This window comes from Sminthopsis crassicaudata, chromosome X (assembly GCF_048593235.1).
Source record: "Sminthopsis crassicaudata isolate SCR6 chromosome X, ASM4859323v1, whole genome shotgun sequence".
Classification (NCBI taxonomy): Eukaryota; Metazoa; Chordata; class Mammalia; order Dasyuromorphia; family Dasyuridae; genus Sminthopsis; species Sminthopsis crassicaudata.
The window spans coordinates 81,555,922-81,581,937 of record NC_133623.1 but is presented as its reverse complement, the minus strand read 5'-3'; the positions used below and the strand labels follow the sequence as shown (position 1 = coordinate 81,581,937).

The 26,016-nt window shown below is 48.7% G+C and overlaps 1 protein-coding gene and 1 pseudogene across 1 annotated transcript; one reads left to right on the top strand and one right to left on the bottom strand.

Annotated features, from left to right (window-relative positions):
* Positions 1–5: 5 nt before the first annotated feature.
* On the bottom strand, positions 6–14,423 carry LOC141549081 (large ribosomal subunit protein uL23-like; annotated as a pseudogene).
* A 4,129-nt stretch (positions 14,424–18,552) lies between these two features.
* LOC141549079 (protein Wiz-like) lies at positions 18,553–20,780 on the top strand. Its single transcript, XM_074278404.1, has 2 exons — positions 18,553–19,120; positions 19,663–20,780. Exons 1-2 carry the CDS (start codon positions 18,553–18,555, stop codon positions 20,778–20,780), a joined length of 1,686 nt encoding a protein of 561 aa, XP_074134505.1.
* The last annotated feature ends 5,236 nt before the right edge of the window (positions 20,781–26,016 follow it).

The window sequence follows — 26,016 nt, the reverse complement described above, 5'->3', positions numbered from 1 at the left end:
ACAGCTTAAGTGATCTCAATTTTGTTTGCAACATCTACAGCATCATAGTCTGGAGCAAGGTGGACACAGGCCTTCTTCTCTCCATCAGCTGGATCAGTGGGTTGACCCGGGCCATATTGATGTCATACAGCTTCTTTACTGTCAGCTTGATCTGAAACTTGTTGGCCTTTACATCCACAATGGAGACAAGAGTATTGTTGTCCTCAATCTTCTTCATAGCAGACTCAGTAATCAGGGAAACTTAATGATGGCGTAGCGAGCAAGCTCATTTCTCCAAGGGGCACTTTTCTGAGGGTATTTGAGCCGCTTTCAAAGTCTTAGTGTCTTGGGTCACTGGAAGGTGGGGAATGTTTGGGATCTTCTTTTTGTGACTATGGATATCCTTCAACACTATCTTCTTTGCCTTCAAGGATCTGATCTTGGCTTTTGTCTTGGGTGGGGGGACAATGGCTTACTTTTTTGTCTTCAGTGCTATCTTGGGGAGAAAACTTCCCAATTACATTTTTAAAAATTTTAACGTTCTTTTTTTTTTAATTAATTTTATAATTATAACATTTTTTACGACATTATCCCTTATACTTCCTTCTGTTCCGAATTTTCCCCTACTTCCCTCCACCCCCCCCCTAGATGGCAGGCATTCCAATACATATTAAATATATTATAGTATATCCTAGGTACAATATATATATATATATATATATATATATATATATATATATATATATATATATATATATATATATATATACATATATATATGCAGAACCGAATTTTGTTGTTGTTGTTGCAAAGGAAGAATTGGATTCGGAAGGTAAAAATAACCTGGGGAGAAAAACAAAAAAAAAAATTCTAACAGTTTACACTCATTTCCCAGTGTTCCTTTTCTGGGTATAGATGATTCTGTCCATCATTGACCAATTGGAATTGGATTTATTCATATAGTATTGTTGAAGTGTATAATGATCTCCCGGTTCTGCTCATTTCACTCAGCATCAGTTCATGTAAGTCTCTCCAAGCCTCTCTGTATTCATCCTGCTGGTCATTTCTTACAGAATAATATTCCATAACATTCATATACCATAATTTACCCAGCCATTCTCCAATTGATGGACATCCATTCATCTTCCAGTTTCTAGCCACTACAAAAAGAGCTGCCACACACATTTTGGCACATACAGGTCCCTTTCCCTTCTTTAGTATTTCCTTGGAATATAAGCCCAGTAGGAGCACTGCTGGATCAAAGGGTATGCACAGTTTGATAACTTTGGGGGCATAATTCCAGATTGCTCTCCAGAATGGTTGGATTCTTTCACAACTCCACCAACAATGCATCAGTGTCCCAGTTTTCCCACATCCCCTCCAACATTCATCATTATTTGTTCCTGTCATCTTAGCCAATCTGACAGGTGTGTAATGATATCTCAGAGTTGTCTTAATTTGCATTTCTCTGATCAATAGTGATTTGGAACACTCTTTCATATGAGCGGAAATAATTTTAATTTCATCATCTGAAAATTGTCTGTTCATATCCTTTGACCATTTATCAATTGGAAAATGGCTTGATTTCTTATAAATTAAAGTCAATTATCTGTATATTTTGGAGATGAGGCCTTTATCAGAACCTTTAACTGTAAAAATGTTTTCCCAATTTGTTACTTCCCTTCTAATCTTGCTTGGATTAGTTTTGTTTGTGCAAAAGCTTTTTAATTTGATGTAATCAAAATTTTCTATTTTGTGATCAATAATGATCTCTAGTTCTCTTTGGACACAAATTTCTTCCTTCTCCACAAGTCTCAGAGGTAAACTATTCTATTTTCCTCTAATTTATTTATGATCTCGTTCTTTATGCCTAAATCTTGGACCCATTTTGATCTTATCTTAGTATGTGGTGTTAAATGTGGGTCCATGCCTAGTTTCTGCCATACTAATTTCTAGTTTTCCCAGCAGTTTTTGTCAAATAATGAATTCTTATCCCAAAAGTTGGGATCTTTGGGTTTTTCAAACACTAGATTGCTATTTTTATTCACTGTCTTGCCCTGTGAACCTAACCTATGCCACTGATCAACTAGTCTATTTCTTAGCCAATACCAGATGGTTGTGGTGACTGTTGCTTTATAAGATAGTTCTAGATCAGGTACAGCTAAGCCACCTTCATTTGATTTTTTTTTCATTAATTCCCTTGAAATTCTCGACCTTTTGTTGTTCCATATGAATTCTGTTGTTATTTTTTCTAGGTCATTAAAATAGTTTCTTGGAGTTTGATTGGCATAGCACTAAATAAATAGATTAGTTTGGGGAGTATTGTCTTCTTAATTATATTCCCTTGGCCTATCCAAGAGCACTCAATGTCTTTCCAATTATTTAAATCTGACTTTATTTTTGTGGCAAGTGTTTCGTAATTTTGCTCATATAATTCCTGACTTTCCTTTGGTAGATATATTCCCAAATATCTTATACTATTGTCCGTTATTTTGAATGGAATTTCTCTTTGTATTTCTTACTGTTGGATTGTGTTGGTAATGTATAAAAATGCTGAGGATTTATGTGGATTTATTTTGTATCCTGCAACTTTGCTAAAGTTCTGAATTATTTCTAATAGCTTTTTAGCAGAGTCTTTGGAGTTCTCTTAGTATACCATCATGTTGTCTGCAAAGAGTGATAGCTTGATTTCCTCATTACCTACTCTAATTCCTTGAATCTCTTTCTCGGCTCTTATTGTCGAGGCTAGCGTTTCTAGTACAATGTTGAATAGTAATGGTGATAGTGGGCAACCTTGTTTCACTCCTGATCTTACTGGGAAAGGTTCCAGTTTATCACAATTATATATGATGTTTACTGACGGTTTTAAATATATGCTCCTTATTATTTTAAGGAATAGTCCATTTAATCCTATACTCTCAACTGTTTTTAGTAGGAATGGATGTTGGATTTTATCAAATGCTTTTTCTGCATCTATTGAGATGATCATATGGTTTTTGTTAATTTGGTTATTGACATAATCGTTTATGCTAATACTTTTCCTAATATTGAACCAGCCCTGCATTCCTGGTATAAATCCCACTTGGTCATAGTGTATTATCCTGGGGATGATTTTTTGTAGTCTTTTTGCTAATATTTTATTTAATATTTTAGCATCAATATTCATTAGGGAGATTGGTCTATAATTTTCTTTCTCAGTTTTCAGCCTACCTGATTTAGGTATCAGTACCATGTCTGTGTCATAAAAGGAATTTGGTAGGACTCCTTCAATCCTTATTTTTTCAAATAGTTTATATAGCATTGGAGTGAGTTGTTCTTTAAATGTTTGGTAGAATTCACATGTAAATCCATCTGGTCCTGGGGATTTTTTCTTAGGGAGTTGGTTAATAGCTTGTTCTATTTCTTTTTCTGAAATGGGACTATTTAGACTATTTACTTCTTCCTCTGTTAATCTGGGCAAGCTATATTTTTGAAGGTATTCTTCCATTTCATTTAAATTGTCGAATTTATTGGCATAAAGTTGAGCAAAATAGCTCCAACTATTGTTCTAATTTCCTCTTCATTAGTGGTGAGTTCTCCCTTTCCATTTTCAAGACTAACGATTTGCTTTTCCTCTTCCCTTTTTTTAATCATATTTACTAAGGGTTTGTCTATTTTGTTGGTTTTTTCATAGAACCAACTCTTAGTTTTATTAATTAATTCAATAGTTTTTTTTTTTACTTTCAATTTTATTAATCTCACCTTTTATTTTTAGAATTTCAAGTTTCGTGTTTGTCTGGGGGGTTTTAATTTGTTCCTTTTCTAGCAATTTTAGTTGTAAGCCCAATTCGTTGACCTCCTCTTTCTCTATTTCATGCAAGTAGGCCTCTAGAGATATAAAACTTCTCCTTATTACTGCTTTGGCTGTATCCCACACATTTTGGTATGATGTCTCATTATTGTCATTTTCTTGGGTGAAGTTATTATGTCTATGATTTACTGTTTTACCCAATCATTCTTTAGTATAAGATTATTTAGTTTCCAATTTTTTTTGTTCTATTTTTCCCTGGCTTTTTATTAAGTGTAATTTTAATTGCTAACATTCATTTTTAAAACGTTGAATTCCAAATTTCCTTCCTCTCACTGACCCTTTGAACAAGCAAGCAATGATACAGATTATACAGGTGAAGTCATATAAAACATATTTCCATATTAACTGTGTTGCAAAAGAAAATACACACACATGCACATACATACACACACATGAAAAATAAAGAAAGCAAAAAAAGTATGCTTCAATATTGTACTCAAAATTCCTTAATTCTTTCTCTAGAAGTGGATAGCATTTTTTATTATGAGTTTTATGAAATTATATTCAATCTTTGTTTGGATCAGAGTAGCTAATCTTTTACAGTTTGATCATCCTTACAACATTGCTATTATTATATATAATATTCTTCTCATTTCACTTTGCAACAGTTCATGAGATTTTTAAGGTTTTTCAGGAACCATCATGTTTATTTTTTTATACACATTAGTATGTCACAACATTTATGAACTACTTATTCAGCCATTCCCCAATTGACGGGCGTCTCTTTAATTCCCAATTCTTTACCACCAAAGGCAAAAAAAAGAACTGCTATAAATATTTTGTACAAATAGATCATTTCCCCTTTTCTTTGATGTCTCTGATGTAGTAGTGGTATTGCAGAGTTAAAGAAAATATGTAATTGGATAGCCTTTTGGATGTAGTTCCAAATTAAGACAAATGATTAAATATCTTTTCTTTGAACCATGACATCTGGTTGGAGTAGTAAAAGTAAACATATCAATGGGGGCTCATGAGCTATTGCACTCTCAAAGATATTTTTCTTCCCAGAATCCTTAATGATCTTAGTTATACTACTGGACTTTTATCTAGGAACATAGCATTTGAAGCTGGGAATGTCGTAGGAGATAAGTTCAACCCCCTCATTTTACAGTTAAGGAAACTAAGATTGAGTGAAGTTAAGTGATTCACCCAAGATAGGTAGCAAGTAAAAGAACTAGGTTTCAAATCCAAGTCTTTTATTTCCAGATCAACCCACAAACATTTATTAAGCAGTTACTGTGTGCTAAGCAACTTTGCTATGCACTTGGGATGTAAAGACACAAATGAAATATTCCCTGCCTTCAATGGGGGAGATAATAGGCATGTAAATAATTGTATAAAACAATAAGAAGTATATAAAATAGATGCAAAAGAAAGGGGAGTGTGTAAAGTTCTGTTGTCTCCAGAAACTGCCGATCGCTCTCTGGGAGGAGATCTGCTCTCTCAATTCAATCTCTCGGCCAGACTCTCCTTCCTGTAGAGAGCCACCAACTCTGACCTAGAGTAGAGACTCCTCTCCCTTGCCCAATGTTGCTTCTTTTATCCTCCCAGGGAATGGGCGTGGAATAACTCAGGGGCTTCTGGGAAAAAATATTTCAACCAATGAACTTGCTCCTCCTAAGCATGCAAGCTCCTCCCCAGAAGTTCAAAGAGGTTGAACTCCTAGTAAAGACCAGAACTAGAGAATTGTTAAGTACCGACTTAGCACCTATAAGAACCTAATATCTCATTATCTCATTAGCACTTAGTAAGAACCTAACAATCTCCGTGGGGGTTCTGTGTATGTGATCTCTGTGGGGGTTCTGTGTCTGTGATCTCCTTGGGGGCTCCGTGTCTGTGATCTCCTTTGTGGGATCTCTGCCACAATAGCCTTGTCTCTCTTTATTTCTTACATATTTCTCTATCCTTCCCCATGCCCTGATCTTTTCCCTCATTTCCCTGGGAAACTTTGCCCTCACCTCCACACATTCTGCTGCTCCTTCCACCATCTCTTCTTTTTCTTCAGTGTTCTTCAGACTTCTTCAGCTCTGCCCACCATTTGTTAGTGAGTCTCATGTGGTGCTGTCCATGGAGGGCTTTGTCCCTGATATCCATGGAGGATGTCTTTCCCTGGGAGGATCTGTAGCCCTTATTTCCATGGGAGGCCTCTTTACTGGGAGGGGGCTTCCTGACACGGATCTCTATAAGAAGTCTCTGACCCCAGCCTCCATGGGGATTCTCTGACCCTGGTTTTTATAATCAGTCTGTGAATTTGATCTCCATAGGGGGATCTCTGTCACTGACGTCCATTAAGGGTGTCTTCTTTCAGTGAGTCTATGATCAGTGGATCACTATTGGCAGTCTCTGATCTAACCTCCATGGTGTGTGTGTCTCTAAACATGATGTACATAGGCGGTCTGTCTGTGATCTCATTTAAGAATGTGCTGATTTCAAAGGGGGGAACTCTGACCTTGATCTCCATATGCGGTGTCTTTTTTTGGTCTCCATGGTTTGTGTCCCTGACCTCCATGGGGAAGGGGGTCTTGGACCCAGATGTCCATGAAAGGTCCTCCGCTGATCTTCCCGGAAGGTGTCTGAGCCGAATTTCCAAAGGGGGGGGGTGGTTCTTTGCCATTGATCTCCATGGGAAGACTCCAACACAAATCTCCATGCGAGGTCTTTGCCCCTGGTTTGTGTAAGGGGGCGCTGTCGGGGAAGGGGTATCTCCATGTGGAATCTCCAACACTAATCTCTATGTAAGGTCTCTGATGCTGGTCTCCACAAGGGGGCGCTGTCTCCAGGCATATTGGACCCTGATCTCCATGGCTGGTTTCTGCCACTGGTCTCCATGGGGGGAGGGGGTTCTTCCATTGATCTCCATGGTGGGGACTTCAACACTAGCCTCCCATGTAAGGTCTCTGCCCCTGGTCTCCAAAAGAGGAGCTCTGCCCTGGTAGGTATTGGACCCTGATCTCCCTGAGGGGTCTCCATGGAGGTTCTCTGCTCCAGTGGGTATATGACTCTGATCTCCAAGGGGGAATCTCTGACCCTGATATCTAAAGGATGGTCTGTTTCTGATTTCCATGAGGTTCTGTGTCCCTGGTCTGCATAAGGGGCTCTACCCCTGGGGGGGTCTTGGACCCTGAACTCTAAGGTGGATTTCTGACCCTGATACCCATAATTGGTCTCTGACACTGATCTCCATGGGGGAGTTACATCCCGAGGAGGGTTTCTGCCATTGATCTCCATTGGGGCTCATTAACCCTAGTTTTTATAGTTGGTCCCTGCATTGGATCCTCATGGGGGCATCTCTATTCCTGATGTTCATGAAGAGTCTCTGTCCTGGGGGCACCTGTGACCCAGATTTTCACAGGGGGTCTTTGCAGCTGATCTCCATGGAGGATCTTTGTCTCTGTTGTCCATAAGGGGGTCTGAACTTGGGGGGTCTTGCACACTGATCTCCATGCAGAATCTCTGACCTTAATCTATGTGACCCTGGTCTCCACAGGGGGTCTGCTAGTGATCTCCATGAGGGTCTTTTCCCCTGATTTACATAGAGTATTTATCAGCCTGAACTCACTGGTACCTCTCTGCATCTCATCTTCCTGGGGGCTCTCTCAATCTGATCTCCATAAGGCTTCTCTTCCCCTTCACTGTCTTGGACCCTGCTCTCCATAGCAGAATCTCAGATCTCCATGTGGGGCCTCTGTACATGATCTCCATCAGGGGTGTCTCCCTCTGATCTCCATTGTGGGGTCTCTGCTAAAATAACGCCGCCACCTTTTATCCCTCACACATTCCTCTTCCCTTCTTCATGACCTGATCTTTGTGCCCTAGTTTCCCTGTGAATCTCTGCCCCTCATCTCCACACACTCTGCTGCCCCCTTCAACCCTCTCTTTATTTTCATTGGTCTTCAGCCTTCTATTCTTTATCTCTTAGTGGATTTCTTACCATGATCTCCATAGTGGATCTCTGTCCTTGATGTCTAGGGAGGGTCTCTGCCCCTGAGGGCGTTTATGACCCAGATTTCCCTGGGTCTTCTTGGTGGGATCTCTGCAATTACTGCGCCATCTTTTATTCCTTGCACAGTTGTCTTCTCTTCTTCATGGCCTGATCTTTCTGCTGCTATAATTTCCCTGTGAATCTTTGCCCTTCATTTCCTTGCACCATCTCTTCTTTTTTGTTGGTCTTTAGCTCTCTATCCCTCATCTCTTGGTCAGAGTCATTCTGTTCTCTTCATGGAGTCCCTGTCTTTGAGGTCCATGGAGGTTCTCCACCTATTGGTGGTCTGTAAACCTGATCTCCAGGGTGTTTTCTGACCCTGGGGGTGTCTGACAGTGATCTTCAAATGGGGTCCTTGCTCTTTTTTTTTTTATTCATTTTTCCAAATTATCCCCTCCCTCCCTCCACTCCCTCCCCCCGATGGCAGGTAATCCCATACATTTTACATGTGTTACAATATAACCTAGATACAATATATGTGTGTAAATCCCATTTTCTTGTTGCACATTAAGTATTAGATTCTGAAGGTGTAAGACAGTAGTGCTAACAATTTACATTCACTTCCCAGTGTTTCTTCTCTGGGTGTAGCTACCTCTGTCCATCATTGATCAACTGGAAGTGAGTTGGATCTTCTTTATGTTGAAGATTTCCACTTCCATCAGAATACATCCTCATACAGTATCATTGTTGAAGTGTACAGAGATCTCCCGGTTCTGCTTGTTTCACTCAGCATCTGTTGATGTAAGTCTCTCCAGGCCTCTCTGTATTCCTCCTGCTGGTCATTTCTTAAAGAGCAATAATATTCCATAACATTCCCATACCACAATTTACCCAGCCATTCTCCAATGGATGGACATCCATTCAACTTCCAGTTTCTAGCCACTACAAAAAGAGCTGCCACAAACATTTTGGCACATACAGGTCCCTTTCCCTCTTTAGTATTTCTTTGGGATATAATCCCAGTAGTAGCGCTGCTGGGTCAAAGGGTATGCACAGTTTGATAACTTTTGGGCATAGTTCCAAATTGCTCTCCAGAATGGCTGGATTCTTTCACAACTCCACCAACAATGTATCAATGTCCCAGTTTTTCCACATCCCCTCCAACATTCATCATTATTTGTTCCTGTCATCTTAGCCAATCTGACAGGTGTGTAGTGGTATCTCAGAGTGGTCTTCATTTGCATTTCTCTGATCAGTAGTGATTTGGAACACTCTTTCATATGAGTGGAAATAGTTTCAATTTCATCCTCTGAGAATTGTCTGTTCATATCCCTTGGGGGTCCTTGCTCTTGATCTCCATGGGGGTTCTTGGATCTTGATTTTTATGGGCAGTCTTTAATTTTGATGTCCATGGGGAGATCTCTGTCTTTGAAACCCATGGTAGATCTCTGTCTCCTGATGTTCATTATGGTTCTGATCTCCATAGGGAAGTTTGCCTTTGTTATCCATGGGGAGTCTCTGAACTTGATCTCCACAGAAGTCTCTGTCCCTTGTCTCTATGTGGAGTCCTTGTACTGGCCTCAAAGGGTGGTCTCTAAACCTGATATTTATTGGGGGTCTTCCTCTGAATTCCATGAGTGGTCTCTGCCTCTTTTTTCCATGGGGAGGCTGCCCATGGGGGTATTGGATCGTGAGCTCTAAGGGGGGGCTCATATCCCCTGAACCCCATCTAGGATCTCTGCCCCAGGAGTTGTTGTATGGTGATCTCCATGGGGGACCTCTGCTGTTGAACTCCATCTGAGATCTCTGCATTTGGAGGGAATTGGATCCTGATCTCCATGGGAGTCTCTGCAGCTGAACTCCATCTGAAAATTCTGTCATGGGGGGGTGGTTTCTGACTGTGAACTCTCTGGGCAGTCTCTGAGTCTGATCTCCATGGGATGTCTCTGTCTCTGGTCTCCATGGGGCATTTGTGTGCCTGACATCCATGGGAGATCCTTGAACCTGATGTTCACTAGGGGGTCTGCCTCGGACATCTTTGGGAACTCTAGTTTTGATCTCCATGAGTGGTTTCTCTACCTGTGATTTCCATGGGAGGGGTCTCTCCCCATGATTTCCATGGGGGTTCACTGCACGTAACCTTCATGAAGGATCTATGCCCCTGATCTTCATGTCTGTGGCCTCTATCTCCATAGCGGTGCTTTGCTCCTGGGTCTTCTTGGATCTTGATCTCCGTGGGATTCTCTGACCCTGATCCCAATGTGGAGCCTGACTCTGTCCCTGTTTTCCATGGAGGGTCTGTGCTACTGATCTCCATGAGGGTGTCTGACCTGAACTATATGGGGCGGTCTCTCTCTGATTCTAATCTCCACAATGAAGCTCAGACACTTGTCTCCATGAGCAGTCTTTTAATCTGATCTCCATGGGGGACCTTTGCCCCTGATTTCCACGGTGGGTCTATGACCTTGATCTCCACTAGGGTTCTGGGTGACTGACCTCCAGAGGAGGTCTCTACCCCTGATCTACAGGGAGGATTTGTGATCCTGATTTTTATGGGCAGTCTCAATTGGATCTTCATGGGGAAATTCTGTTCTTGATCTCCATGGGATGTTTCTGCCACGAACTACATTTGGGGTCTGCCTTAATCTCCATAGGGCGTCACTGACCCTGATCTCAATGGGGATTCTTTCTCAGATCACAATGGGGGTGTTTGCCCCTGATGTCTATGGGGCCTCTTTGTGCCTAGTCTTTATGGGGGGCTCTGTGTTCTCTGTGAAGGTCATTCAGGTGTGGTCATTGCCCCTGATTCCCATGGGGAGTCTATGATCCTGAACTCCGTGGCTGGCCCCTGCATCTCACCTTTTAGGAGTTTATGCCCATGATCTCCATATGGCTTATTTGCCCCTTTTGGTATCTTGGACCCAGATCTCCAGAATGAATGTCTGACTAGATCTTCATAATGGGTCTCTGACACACATTTTTATGTGGGGACTCTGTCTCTGATCTCCATGATGGGTCTCTTCTCTTGTAGAGGGTCACAGTCAGTGGGGGAACTCTGGGTGAGGTGTAAGACCCTTCGGGCCAGAGGGAACCTGCTGACAGTGTCTGGTTCGGCTTCCCGTCTCCCCCGAGGGCTCTCGGCCTTCCTGAGAAGTCGGGGGTGGTGACAACCCGTGTTGTGATGGAAGCAGGGGGATACCACGTGGCAAACAACATACAATAGCAAGTTGTTTATGTGGTCCCACATGCACAGCATTGTTTTTGTTAATTATATAAAGGGGAAGGTCCTTGAAATAATCAGACTCCATTTTCCCACCATCCTGGGGAGTCCAGCCTCATCACTTCTCCACTAGGAAGGTTAATTATCTATCTAGATACCCCCCATGGAGATGAGTGTCAGAAACCCACTGTAGAGATCAGGGTCAGAAACCTCCCCAGGGACAGAGACCCCCATGGAGATCAGTGGCAGAAACTCCACATGGAGATCTGTATCAGAGATGCCACTTGCAGATCAGTTATTGAGATCTCCCATGGAGATCCAGGACACAGATTGTCCATGGAGATCAGGAATAGAGAACTTTCGTGGAGATCAATGTTAGAGACCCCACTTGGAGATCAGAGCAAGAGATCTTCCATGGAGGTCAGAAGCAGACCCCAATGGACATCAGGTTCAAAGACACCTCATTGTGATCTGATAAAGACTCCCCACTGAGATCAGAGTCAGAGACCACTATGGAGATCAAGGAAGACTCGCACATAGAGATCTGGGGCAAAGACATTTCATGGAGATCTAGTAAAGAGTCCCTCCATGAAGATCAAATTAAGAATGCCCAGAAAGGTCAGGGTCACAAATTCCCCATAGAAATCAGAGATAGAGATAAATGGTCAAAGGACATGAACAGACAATTCTCAGATGATGAAATTGAAACTATTTCCACTCATATGAAAGAGTGTTCCAAATCACTACTGATCAGAGAAATGCAAATTAAGACAACTCTGAGATACCACTACACACCTGTCAGATTGGCTAAAATGACAGGAAAAAAAATGATGAATGTTGGAGGGGATGTGGGAAAACTGGGACACTGATACATTGTTGGTGGAGTTGTGAAAGAATCCAACCATTCTGGAGAGCAATCTGGAACTATGCCCAAAAAGTTATCAAACTGTGCATACCCTTTGACCCAGCAGTGCTACTACTGGGCTTATATCCCAAAGAACTACTTAAGAGCGGAAAGGGACCTGTATGTGCCAAAATGTTTGTGGCAGCTCTTTTTGCTGTAGCCAGAAACTGGAAGATGAATGGATGTCCATCAGTTGGAGAATGGTTGGGTAAATTGTGGTATATGAAGGTTATGGAATATTATTGCTCTGTAAGAAATGACCAGCAGGAGGAATACAGAGAGGCCTGGAGAGACTTACATCAACTGATGCTGAGTGAAATGAGCAGAACCAGAAGATCGCTGTACACTTCAATGTTGTATGAGGATGTATCCTGATGGAAGTGGAAATCTTCAACATAAAGAAGATCCAACTCACTTCCAGTTGATCAATGATGGACAGAAACAGCTACACCCAGAGAAGGAACACTGGGAAGTGAATGTAAATTGTTAGCACTACTGTCTATCTACCCAGGTTACTTATACCTTCGGAATCCAATACTTAACGTGCAACAAGAAAATGGTATTTACACACATATATTGTATCTGGGTTATATTGTAACACATGTGAAATGTATGGGATTGCCTGTCATCGGGGGGAGGGAGTGGAGGGAGGGAGGGGATAATCTGGAAAAATGAATACAAGGGATAATGTTATAAAAAAAATTACTCATGCATATGTACTGTCAAAAAATTTATAATTATAAAATTAATTTTAAAAAATAAAAAGAAATAATAAAAAAAGAAATCAGAGATAGAAACTTCCCATGGAGGTCAGGCTTAAGCCTTTAGTGACCTTTAGTGGCCTTTAGTGGAGATGGACCCGCCATGGAAATCAGGGACAAAGACCACCTATGGAAAACAGGATGAAAGACCACCCATGGAGAACTGGGTCAGAAAGCCATTATGGAGATCACGTTCAAAGACCCTCCCCTCCATGAAGACCAGGGACAGACACCTTCATGGAGATCTGTGTTACACACCGAGGATGGAGACTAGAATTAGAGAACTCCATGGAGATCAAGGTTAGAGACCCCCCCAGAGAGATCACTCCCCCATGGAAATTAGGGGCAAAAAACCCCTATTGAAATCAGAAACAGATCAGCTATGGAAATCAGGGTGAGAGACCACCACCATGGAGAGCAAGGCAGACCCCCCAGCGGATTTCTGGGGCACAGAGTTTTCCATGTTGGAGACTCCCCAAGGATAACAGTGGCAGAGACCCCCTCATGGAAATCAGGATCCAATACCCCCAGGGCAGAGCCCCCTTTTGGATACCAGGGGCAATGACCTCACAAGGCAGATTAACGTTGGAGTCCCCCCATGGACACCAGTGGCAGAAACCAGTCATGGAGATCACGGTCCAATGGATGAAGAAATGAGTGATGGGGAGCTGAAGACTAACGAAAAAGAAGAGGTGGGGGAAGAAGGCAGCAGAGTGTGTAGACGTGGGGGACAAAGAGATAAATTACAGAGACAACATCAGGTTATGAGGAAGGGAAGAGGAACACACAAGGAACAGAAGGTGCCAGGGTTATTGTGGCAGAGACCCCACCAAGGAGATCAGGGGCAGAGATGCCCTTGGAGAGCAGAGGCACAGAGTCCCCATAGAAACCAGGGCTCCTGGTGATGAGAGGAAGAGGGATTCAGGAGTAGAGACTCTCTATGAAGGTCCTGGACAGACACTCACCATGGTAATTAATATTGGAGACCCCACAGTGGAGATCAGGGGGCTGTGATCGCCCATGAAGAGCACGGTACACCCCCAGTGGAGATCAGGGACAGAGAATCTCTCATGGAGATCAATGGTAGTGACCTCCCCATCCCCTGACATCAAGGTCAGAAACTCCACATGAAATTCAGACCCCACAGAGATAAAACACAGATCCTCCCCCCACTTACAGAAATCATTGTTAGAACCCCCCTCCTGGGAAAGAGATTCCCCATAGAGCTCAGGGTCAGAGACCAATTTTGGAGATCAGGGTCAGAGTTCCCCATAAAGATCATGGTCCAAGACCCCCAGGGACAGAGCCCCCTTGTGCAGACTAGGAACACAGACGCCACATAGAAATCAGAGACAGAACCCCCGTGGAGATGAGACTCAGAGTCAACCCAGCCACGGAAAACAAATTCAGAGACCGCCCATGAAAATCAGAGTCAGAGAACTCCCATGGAAATCGGGGTCAGAAATCCCGCAAGGGAGAGAGGCCCCCCCAGACATCAAGGACAGAGACCCCCATTTAGATCCCGGGGTGAGATAGACGAAGTGAAGAAGGGTGAAGACCAATGAAAGGAGAAATGGTGGAAGGTGGCGGCAGACTATGAGGACATGAGGGGCAACGATTCACAGGAAAATTAGGGGGAAAAGATCAGTCATGAGGAAGGGAAGACAGACATGTAAGGGATCTAAGGGTTACGTTGCACAGACTCCACCAAGAAGATCAGGAACAGAGAAAGCCATGAAGTTCAGAGGCTCAGAGCCTCCAGGGAAATCAGCACTAGATACCCCCATGGTCGTGACAGGCAGAAGTATTCAGGGGTAGAGACCCTCTATGATATCTGGGAAAGAGACCCCCCCAGTGGAGATAGGGGGCAGACCCCCACATGTACCATTACTTATTCAGCCATTCTCCCACTGATGGGCTTCCACTCACAGTTTCCAGGGTCTTGCCACTACTAAAAGGGCCGCCACAAACATTCTTGCACATGTGGGTCCCTTTCCCTCCTTTCAGATGTCTTTGGGATGGAAGCCGCTAAGTGAAATCAGCAGGAGCAGGAGATCACTGTGCACGGCAGCACGATGATCACTTCTGATGGACGCGGCTCTTCAACAAGGAGATGATTCAGACTCCTTCCAATGGTCGTGATGAAGCAACCAAGTACACCCAGAGACCGGCCCGGGAACTCAGGGTGGAACCCAACGCAGCATCCTCACTCTTTTTGGTGCCGTTCGCTTGCATTTTATTTTCTTTCCCTTTTTTCCCCTAGATTGATTTGATTTTCCTTGTGCAGCAAGGAAACTGTATAAATATGCACGCGTATATTGGATTTAGCATATATTTCTACCATGTTTAACACAGATTGGACTTCTTGCCATCTAGGGGAGGGAGTGGGGGAAGGGGGGAAATTGACACACAAGGTTTTACAAGGGCTAATATTGAAGAATTATCCATACCTACATCTTGAAAAATGAAAAGCTTTAATAAAGAAAAAAACAATCACAATGTGCATAAAAGTGTCTTGTATGCAACACATGCAAGACAATTTTTGCAAAAATAAAGGAGACAAATAATTGGGTTCACCAAAAAAAAATTTAGAGTGCCCAGAAAAATCAGGGTCACAAATCTCCCATGCAGAACAGGGCTAGGACACCAAGGACAAAGCCCCCCTTGGAGATCCATGGTAAAGCCCCCTCTAGAAATCAATGACAGAGACCCATTACAGAGATCAGAGTCAGATTCCTCATGGAGATCGGGGTCCAAGACCAGCCAGGGGCAAAGAACCTCTCTGGCTGTAGGAGCCACAGACTTCCTAGGAAGGTCAGGGGCATAGATCATTTATGAATGTTAAATGCAGGGACCTCCCGTAAAGGTAAGGAGATTAGGGGCAAGGACTCCCCATGGCCATCAGTGGGACAGACCGCCCATGGAGATATGGGACACAGAACGCCCGTGGAGATCAGGAGCAAAGACCCTCCATTGGGATCGGGAGACAGACACCCCTGCGAGAGCAGGTTGAGAGACCCCTGATGGAAAAGAAGACAGACTCCCACATGAAGATCAGGGACAGAGACACCCCATGGAGATCAGGGTCACAGTGCACTCAGGGGCAGAGATACTCCACAAAGATTAAGGACAGAGCCCCCCTACGAACGTTAAAATTCAGACGGCTCATAAAAACCAGGGTTACAAACGTCCCGTGGCGATCTGTGGCAGAGACCCATTCCGTCAGAGAACCCCTCCAAGATCTGGATCCATGACCGCCCACGGGCAGAGAACTTTCACGGAGATCAGGGCCAGAGACACCCCATGAAGACCAGGGGCATAGCCCTCCCGTGAAGCTCACCCCATGGAGATCATGGGCAAAGATCCCCATGGAGATCAGGGACAGAACCCCATGGAGACCTGTGTCCGAGACCCATTCTGGAGATCGGTGTCAGAGAGGCGCCACAGAGATCAGAGGCAGCTCCTCCATGGAGATCGGGGGCAACAGACCCCACCACGCATGTTCGGGCAACAACACCCCCTGGAGGTCAAGGGTACAGCGCCCTACGGACATTATGGGGAGAGATCCTAACAGAGATCAGAGTCAGAAATCCCTCATGGAAAGCAAGGGCAAATCCCCCCGTTCAGCTCAGAAACAGACCCACCGTGGCTAGCGGGGTCCGAGACGCCCTGGGGGCAGAGACCCTCCATGGACCTCGAGAACCCGAGGACATTAGGGGGTGAGGGGGATGAAGAGGGGAGCCACCGAGCGCTGGAGACCAATAAGAAGGAAGAGATGGGGGAGAGGCCGCAGAGAGCGTGGCCCTGAGGGGCGAAGAGTCCCAGATAAATAGTGGGGGGAAGATCAGGTCACGAGAAGGGCAGAGGAGCACGTGAGGAGCAGAAGGTGCCGGGCTTATTGTGGCAGAGATCACTCACCGAGGTGATCAGGAACAGAGACGCCATGGAGATCAGAGGCACAGAGCCCCCGGGGAAATCAGGGCCGGGGACCCCCAGGCTAATGAGAGGTCCCGGTATTCGTGGGTGGAATCCCGCCATGAATTCTGGGACAAAGACCCCCGGGACCTGCCTCCGTGGGGATCACTAGTGTGGAGCCCCATGGAGATCCAGGACACAGACACCTCAGGCGGACAGAACTCCCGTGGAGAGGAAGGGTGCAGACCTTAGCCTGGAGATGGGGGTAGACACGCCCAAGGAAGATCAAGGGGAGGGACCCTTCCTGGGGCACAGACCCCTCATAGAGATGAGCATCGCAGACCCCCTGGGGGCAGAGAACCTTCAGGGAGCTCAGAGAGCATCCGCCCTGTAGAGCAAATTCAGAGACTGCCCATAAAAATGAGGGTCAGAGATCCGGCATGGAGACCAAGGACCAGTCCCCCCCATGAAGATCAAATCCAGAGACTGCCCACAATAATCTATGTCAAAGAAGCCGCATGGGGATCAGGGTCAGAGACCCCCTATCGGGATCAGGGTCAGAGACCCCCTATGGGGGGCGGGGAGAGCCCGCTCTCCTATTGGATTCACAGGCTGCTTTGGAGCAGGATGTGTGAATGAAGGACCCTGGCGTCCTGGACTGGTACATCCCAGCCAGGGTTGGGAATCTGAAAGGAATCACAGACCAACAGGGAATAGAGTTTCTTAAAGGGACCACCACCCGCTTCAGTGTCGCTGAGGGGTCTGTTTCTGATGGCCTTGGGGGCTTGTGTCTCTGCATAAGGGGGCTCTGCCCCGAGGGGGTCTGGGAAGCTGAGCTCTATGGGGGATCAGTGGCCCTGATCGCCATAACTGGTCTCTGACATTGTTCTCCGGGGGGGGAGGGGGGGGGGGCGGTCTCTGCCTCTGCTCTCCATGGGGACTCGGTCCTTGATGGGCTGGAGGGCCTGTGCCCCCGGGGACTCTGTGACCCTGGTCTCCGGGAGGGTCTTTGCCCCTGATTTCCTTGGGGGGGGTCAGTCTTGATCTCCGGGGGGGGGGGGTGACTGCTCTGGGGGGGGGGGGGTCAGTCTCCCATCCTGCGCTGGTTCTCTGTCCGTGATCTCCATGGGGGAGGGGCGGATTCTTGACCCCACGAGGGCTCTCGGACACGTATGTCCCTTGGGAGTCTCCCACAATAAGCTCCCTGTGCGTTCTCTGTCTCCATAAGGGGGCGCTGCCCGGGCTGTGGCGGGATCTCGGGCCAGGACCACGCTGAGTGCGGAAACCTCGAGAACCTGGAAACATGTGAGAGGTGCCGGGACCCCGGGCTTCCCGCTTCTCCGCCCCGCCACAGCGGGAGGGGGGGGGGGGGGGGGGGTCACAGCGCCCCCTAGGGAGCAAAGGAGCATCGTTATCCCTGTCTGTCTTCCTGTGAGGGGGGCCAAGAGGCGCCAGGAAAGACAGACAGAGCCCAAAGAAGCGGAAGCCTGTGCCTGGAGGTGGCAGAAGCCAGGGGCTGGCGCAGAAGTGGCTCCAGAAAGAACCAACACGCTCCTTGAAACAATCCTGCCCTTGCTGGGGCGGCCGCTCCGCGCGCCCACCGACCGGCGCCCAGGGATAAAAGCTCCCGGGAGGGGGAGGGGGGAGAAGATGCGGGGGGAGGGGGGAGAAGATGCGGGGGGAGGGGGGACGCCGCTAGGAGCGCGCACATCCGGGGACTTAACTCCCGTTACTGTCCCTGCCGCCCAGTCGATGTCCCAGTTCCCGCCGCCTACGTCGTGGCTCACGCTGCTCCAGCCGGGCTTCTGGCACCTCTGACACTCGCTCCCACACCACCAAGGGACGGGTCCGAGCCGGAGCCGGGGTAGCACCGCGGGGGCCGCCCCAGTTTTGGCTTCTGAGGAAGAAGAGCCCGGGGCCGGAGTGGGCCTCGGCCCTGCTCCCCAAGCAGCGTCTTCTCCCAGGGCCCCTGGGTCGGGCCCTGGCAGGGAGGGGGACAAGATGGCCGCAGAGGGCCCCCGTGGGAGCACCCGAGAAGGCCCAGACCTCAGAGCCCAGAAACTGACCTGGGAGCTGGGCCCGGCCCGTTCTGAGACCCAAAAAGGCCTGGCAAGCACTGGCTCCCATCTGGGGGACATGGGGGTGACCGAGTGGTACGTCCAGGGCTCGCCCATTGACACCCTGACAGAAATCCTGAAGGGCCAGGCCCAGCCTCCGGCCGGGGGACCTCCCGACCCACCCCCGCCGGGCCCCAAGGCACTGGCCAAGGCAATGGCTGGGGACCCTGGGGGCTCCCTGGAGGTTCAGAGTGCTTCCGGGCTGCACCTCCCACCCCCTGCCCAGAAGCAGGGCCCACCTAGTGGCCCCCTGTCACCAACCACCCCTCCCCCCCCACCTGCTCGGAGGAGGTTCCCTGGGCGGCCACTTCGCTCCCTCCAGGAGAAATTAAAGTCGGAACGGAGGCGGGTGGAGATCAGACGGGAGATGTTGACCGGAAGCCCGCCCGGAGAAGGACGCCCACCTGAGGCACCCCGCTCGCCCCGTGAGGACATGGCAGCCCTGAGTCTGTGTAAGCTACCCCCTGAGTGAAGGGGGGGAGGACTAAAAGCAGGGAGTCAGGTCTGAGACACAGGGATCTGGGGCTCTGCCAGGCTGGAATGGGAAGGGGCCCGCCTGGATGCCCGGGGAGCCAAGGCAAGGAGAAGGCTCCTTCTCCCCCTGAGGGGCAGCTGCTAAGTCACTGCTTCTCCCTGTGGCTGCTCTGGCCCCGGCCCCGTGGGGCTTCATACCGGGCGCTGATTACAGGCGGGTTAGGAGCTCTTGGACAAGGCGCTGGGCGGGCTTCCTCCTACACTGGCCTTGAGGGGTCTGTGGAGGCTCTTTGGGGGGGTAAAGGGCCGGAGCCCGGGCCTGGTTTGGGTCCAAGGCTCAGGGACGTCAGACGCTGAGAAGTTTGTTTTGGGAAGGGATGGGCCCGCACTCCCGGGGCCCCTTCCTAGAACAAGTGCCGGCCTCTCTGGAAGTGCGGCCTAGAGGAGGGAGCCCAGTTTTCCCCCCATCGGAGGTGCCGGGGCCCTCCCCCCTCCCATCTTCCTCTTTCTGTCTCTGCAGCTTCCTGGGCCGAGCCGGTCCGGAGCGTGCGCTGTGAGCTCTGTGGTGGGGGCTTTGAGGACCGAAGGGGCCTGGCCTGCCACGCCCGCTCTCACCTGCGGCACATGGGGGTGACCAAGTGGTCCAGCTCGCCCATTGACGCTCTTGGAGGGATCCTGGAGAAGAAGGCCGAAGCGCGGCTCGTCAGGAAGGAGCCCACCCCAGCCGGGCCGCCCTCTCCCCGGGGGCAGGATGGGCCCCAATGCTCCGGGAAGGGGCCTCAGGCCCTGTCTTTGACCCCATTGCCCCGCAGTCCTGGCAAACCAGGGCCCGGCCCTGCCAGCCTTGCCTCCCAGCCCTTTGCCGGTTTCCTCACCCCCCTGGTGGTAAGGCGGCCGCTGCCCAAAGAGAGACTTCTCTCTGGGGAGACGAAGCCCAAGACCCCTACATGCCCCGAGCTGCCCCTCAAGACCGAGCCCATTCATGGCCAAAGCTCCCAAGCTCCCAGGGAAGCCAGGTGCGAGCTGTGCGGTCTCCATTTTGAGAAGCGCCAGGCACTGGCCAGCCATGCTCGGGCTCACCTGCGGCGATTTGGGGTGACAGAATGGTCTGTAAAGGGCTCCCCAATTGAGACCCTGAGGAAGTTGATCAAGCGCAGCCGCCCCCACAAGGTGGAGGCCTACGGCAGCCAGGTTACCCAGGGCCGGCCCTCACGGGGGATGGGCCGGCCTTTGGGGCCCAGACGAGATGGGGACAAACGCGGGCCCCTCACCTTGGCTCCCCACAGCCTCACACTGATGGATAAGCACCGGGGGAGTGGATTTAGGCCCCGCAGACAAGCCCGCCCTTCTCGGGGGGAGGCCAGTGACTCTCAGCAGAAACGGGACCCCGGGCCACAGCCACCTCCCAGAACCCGGTGTCCCCCCCCCCTGGTCCCCCGCCCTCCCCAGAAGTCCTTGGTGACGTTTCGGGGCCCCGTGTACACCCTGAAATGCAGGTTCTGTTCAGTGCAGTTCCAGGGTCCCCTCTCCATCCAGGAAGAGTGGATACGCCACCTCCAGAGGCACATCCTGGAAAGGAACTTCTCCCAAGCGGAGCCTGAGGCCCCCGAGGCCCAGCCGGGGCCAGAGGCCCAGTAATGCAGCCAGCTCTCTCCCCCTCTCCCGCCCTTTCTCCCCCCTCTCTGCCTCCTTTTTCCCTCTTCCCTGCTAGAAGCTCATCAAATGAGCACATCATCCCCCCCCTGCTGCTTCAGGGCTCTCTGGTGCCTGGTAGGGGCCTCAGGGTGGGCTTCGGGCCTTCCCCCAATACCCAGGCCGGGGAGCCCTGAAAGCCTCCTGGGCCACGGAAATCACTGGGGGTCCCCGAGCAGCCCGAGGCCCTGAGGGGGGTCTTCCCTGAGAACAATTGGGCTTGGAGCCCACAGCTTTCTCTGCACTTTAGAAGCCCCCTCCCCCTCCCCTGCCAGGGGCCTGTTGCCCCCCATCCCATCCCCCCCTTCACTGTTGCTGTTTCTGCATAGCTTCCTAGAACTTCCCCTTGTTTAAAGTAGTTTTGTGTAGAGAATAAGGAGCGTTGGTTTTCATGTTGGAGTCCTGGGATGAGGAAAGCCCAGAGGCACTGACCTTTCACCTCTTGTCAATGGCCAGTTCTGGTTGTGAAAAAAAAATGTAAAAAATAAAAAAATAAAAATAAATAAATAAATAAATCAGTAATAATCCTGCTGTATTTGGAAAATAGATATTCTGTGTAGAGATAAAATAAATCGGAGCTAAGAGGTCAAGAGACCTTCTCCACAATGGCCTCCCTGTCTCCTTGTGTTTTATTGTCCTCTCACAAGACTCGATCTATTCTGATGGTCAGCATTAGATCCCCGCCGTCTCTACCGGTGGCTTCTGGGACAGATCCCATGAGTGATCTGGAAGCCCGTTCTCCATAATGGGTCTTTTACCAGGATCTCCATGGGGGTTCTTTGATCCTGATTTCCATGGAGTCTCTCCCCCTGACCTCTAGGGGGGGTCTCTGTTTCTGAACTCTCTGAAAGGGCATGTACCCTGATCTCCATTGGGAATCTGACTGATCTCCATACCGGGTCTCTGAGACAGATCTCCATGGGGCGTCTGTCCCTGATCTGCACGGGGGTCTCTGTGCCGGGGAGGTCTGTACCCCCGATCTCCACAATGGATCAGACACTCATCTCCATGGGGATTAGCTCCCCCTGACCTCTTTGGGGGGCTCTCAGCCCCAGTCACCCTGCCAGCTTTTGCTGGTTACAGCTTTCTGTCCCCTTCCTCAGGACATGCTCTTTTCCACCCAATTTCTGTGCTCTCATGTCCACACGCTCTGCTCCCCTTCCAGGCCCACTTCTCTGCCCTTTCCCTGCAGCTCTGTCCCTCATCTCACAATGGATCTATCACCGCAGGCGCCATGGGAGGGCGGTCTCCATCCTTGATGTCCATGAAGGGTCTCTGCTCCCGGGAGTCTGTGAACCAAATAATCCATGAGAAGTATCTGTCCTGGAGGGCTTTCCCGAGAGGGGCTCTCTGGCCCTCATTCCCATGGGGGTTCTTTTATTTTGATTTTTGTGGGCAGTCTCTGAGTTTGTCCCTTATCTCAACTGGGGGTCTTTATTCCTGATTTCCAGGGGAGGTCTTTGACCTTGAACGCCACATGTGGCTTCTGCTTTTGGTCTTCATGGGGGTTCTCTGACTTCTATGGGGGGGGTGTCTCTGACTGAGATGTCCATGAAGGGTCTTCACTGATCTTCCCAGGGGGACTCCAACACTAATCTCCATGTAAGGTCTTTGAACCTGATCTCAATATAGGGACTCTGCCTCGAAGGGTTTTGGACCCTGATCTCCCTGGGAGGTGTTTACTTCTAATATCCAGGGAAGATCGGCTCTCATTCCCATGGGTGTCTTCCGTACTAATTTCAATGGGGGGCTCTGTGCCTCTGATCTCCTTGGTGGGGTCTCGGACACAATCACCTGCCATGTTGTATTCTTTACTCTTTCTCTTCCCTTCCTCATGGCGTGATGTTTTTCCCCTAATTGCCCTGTGAATCTTTGTGGCGTCTCTGGCCCTGATCTTCATGGCGCATCAGCTCTGCTCTGTATGGGGGCGTCTCTGGCCCTGATCTCCACTGGGGGGCCTCAAACAATAATCTTCATAGTGGTCTCTGGCCCGGATTCCATGAAGGGGGTCTACCTCTGAATGCCTCTGCCTGTCATTACTATTAAGGATTCCAGCCCTGATTTCCTTGGGGGCTCTGTGTCTCTGATCTCCATGGCTGTTCCTGATCGCCTCGGTGGGGTCTCTGCCACGATAACCCAGGAACCTTCTGTTCCTTCCATGTTTGTCTTCCCTTCCTCATAACCTGACTTTTCCCCCCTTATTTCCATGTGAATTTTTGCTCCTCATCTCCACACCCTCTGCCGCCCCTTCCACCATCTCTTATTCTTTGGTCTTCAGCTCTCAATCCCTCGTCTCTTCATCCATCTCACCCTGTAATCTACATGGGGCACCCTGGTCTTGATGTCCTTGTAGGGTCACTGCCCCTGGGGGTCTGGGAACTTAATCTCCACTGGGGGATTTATGACACTAATCTCCATAATGGTTTCTGATGCCGATCTGCACTGGGGGGGTCTCTCTGATCTCCATGGAGGGACCCAAATCTTGATCTCCTTGGGGGTGGGGTACTACTTTTAATATCCATCTGGGGTCTCTGATCTTGATCTCCACAGAAGTGGACTCTACCATGATGTTTATTGGGGGTCCCTATTGTTGATCACCATGGGTGTTTCGTCACCCTGATTTTTATGGGCTGTCTGAATTTGATCTTCCTGAGGGTGGTCTGTCTTTGATCTTCGTAGAAGTTCTCGAAACCTAGGGGGCAGTGACCCTGATCTGCATGGAGTGTCTGTACCCTTGATCTCCATGTGTGGGTCTGCTTTGATCTCCCTAGGGGGGTCTCTGACCCTGATCTCCATGGGGAATCTGACTCTGATATCTTTGGAGTTCTTTGCCCCAGATTTCCATGAGGTGTCTGTGATTCTGAACTCCATGGCAAGTCAATGCATTTGACCTTCATGGAGGGGGGGTCTTTACTTCTGATCTCCATGAGGGTTCTCTCCCCCCTGATCTCCATGGGGTTCTGAGTGATTGATCTCCATGGGACGTCACCCCGATCACCATGGAAGATTTGTGAGCCTGCTCTCCATGGGGCATCCTTGGCCCTGATGTCCATGGAGGGTCTCTGCCCCTGATCTTTACTGGGAGGGATTTCCGACACTAACCTTCATGGACGGTCTTTGCCCCCGATCACCTGATCTCCACAATGGTTCTATTATCCTGATTCCAATGGAGGGTTTTGCTTTTGACTTTCATGTGGGGCTTCTGACTTTGATCTCTCTATCTATGATGTCCACGGGAGATCTCTACCCAGGATGTCCATGAGGGCTGTGGGCCCAGGATCTCTATGGGGAGGGGTGTGCACTTATTTCCATGGGGTGGGTCCGTGTCTCTGATCTCCATGGGGGGTTTCTACCCCTGATCTCCACGGGGGATGTCTCTGACCCTCTTTTTTTATGGTCGGTCTCTGAATTTGATCTGCATGGGCTAACTCTGTCCTTGTTGTCCATATAGGGTCTCCAATCCCTGGGATTCTCTGCCCCTGATCTCCATGGTGTGTCTCTAACCTTGGTCTGGTTTTGATCTCAATTGGGAGTCTTTGGACTAATTTCAAATGGGCTCTGACCCTGATCTCCCTGTGTAGTCTCTGCCTTTGGTCTCCATGGGTGGTCTATGTCCCCGACCTCCATGGGGGGCCCCTTACCCAGATGTCCAAGAGGGTTCTGCCTCTGTTCTTAATGGAGGGTCTCTGGTCATGGTTTCCATGAGGGGTCGGTGCCACTGAACTCCATGGGGAGACTCCAGCACTAATCTCCATGGGAATTCTCTGCCCCTGGTCTCACTAGGGCTCTGCTGCATGGAGTATTGCACCCTAACATTCATGGGGGTCTCTAACCCTGATATACTGGGGATTCTCTAATCTTGCATACCGATGTCTCTCATCACCACGGGAGCCTCTTGCCCTGATTTCTGTGGAGGCTCTGTGCCTCTGGTCTCCATGGGGATCCCTGCCTCTGATATTCATGAGGGTTCTCTGGCCCTTACCTCCATGGGGCAGGGGTCTGTGACTGTGATCTCCATGGCGATTCTCTGGCCCTGATTTCTATAGTCGGTCTCTGAATTTAATCTCCATGGGGCATCTTTGTCCTTGATGTCTAGGAGGGGTCTCTACGTCCCGGAGAGTCCATGACTCTGATCTCCATGTTGGGTCTCTAACCATGATCTCTATACGTGGTCTGTCTCTGCTCTTAAGTGGAAGTTTTTGTACTGAATTCCAAGGGAAGTCTATAACCTTAATCTCCATGTGTGGTCTCTGCCTTTGGTCCCCATAGGTTTTCTGCGTCTCCGACCTTCATGGGAGCCCTCTGACCCAGATGTCCATGAGGGGTCTGCCTCTAATCTTCATGAGGGGTCTCTGGACACTCTCTTTTTGACTTTCAGTTTCATGTCCATGGAGGGACCTTGATTTCTATGTGGGGCCCATGATCTCTATAAGGCATCTGTCTCTGATGTCATTTGGGGGTCTTTGCATCTAATTGCCATGGGGGCTCTCTACCCCTGATCTTCATAGTGAAATCTGATCCTATGATCCAAAGGGATCCTGTGACCCTGATCTCCATGGGGGTCTCTGTTTCTAATATCCATGGGGACTCTGCTCTGATCTCCATGTGGTGTCTCTGATCCTCATCTACCCAGGAGAGTCTCTACCCCTGCAAACATCTGCCACTCACCACCATGGGGATCTCTAGCCCTGATCTCCGTGGGGGCTCTGAGCCTCTGATCTCCATGGGGTTCTCTGCCCGGCTCTCCTGGTGGGAGCTCCATAACAATAATTTGCAACCTATTATTCCTTATATGTTTCTCTTCCCTTCCCCATGACCTGATTTTTTGCCATTGATATGATGGGGGGGTCGCCAATAGTAATCTCCGTGTGTGGCCTGTAGCCTTGGTCTCCATAAGAGGACTCTGTCCTGGGGGGTATTGGACCCTGTTCTCCATGGGTGATCTCTGATCCTGATCTCCATGAGAGTTCCCTAACCCTGATTTCAATTAGAATTTTGATCTCCATGGGGGTTCTCAAACCCTGATCTCCACGTTACTTCATTGACCCTGATCTCTATGTTGATTCTCTTACTCAGATCTCCACAATGGGTTTCTGACAATCATCTCCATGGGGGGGTCTCATCCTTGGTCTCCATGGGGGGTCTCTGCCTCTTTTCTTTGGAGACTCTGACTCCACTTCTT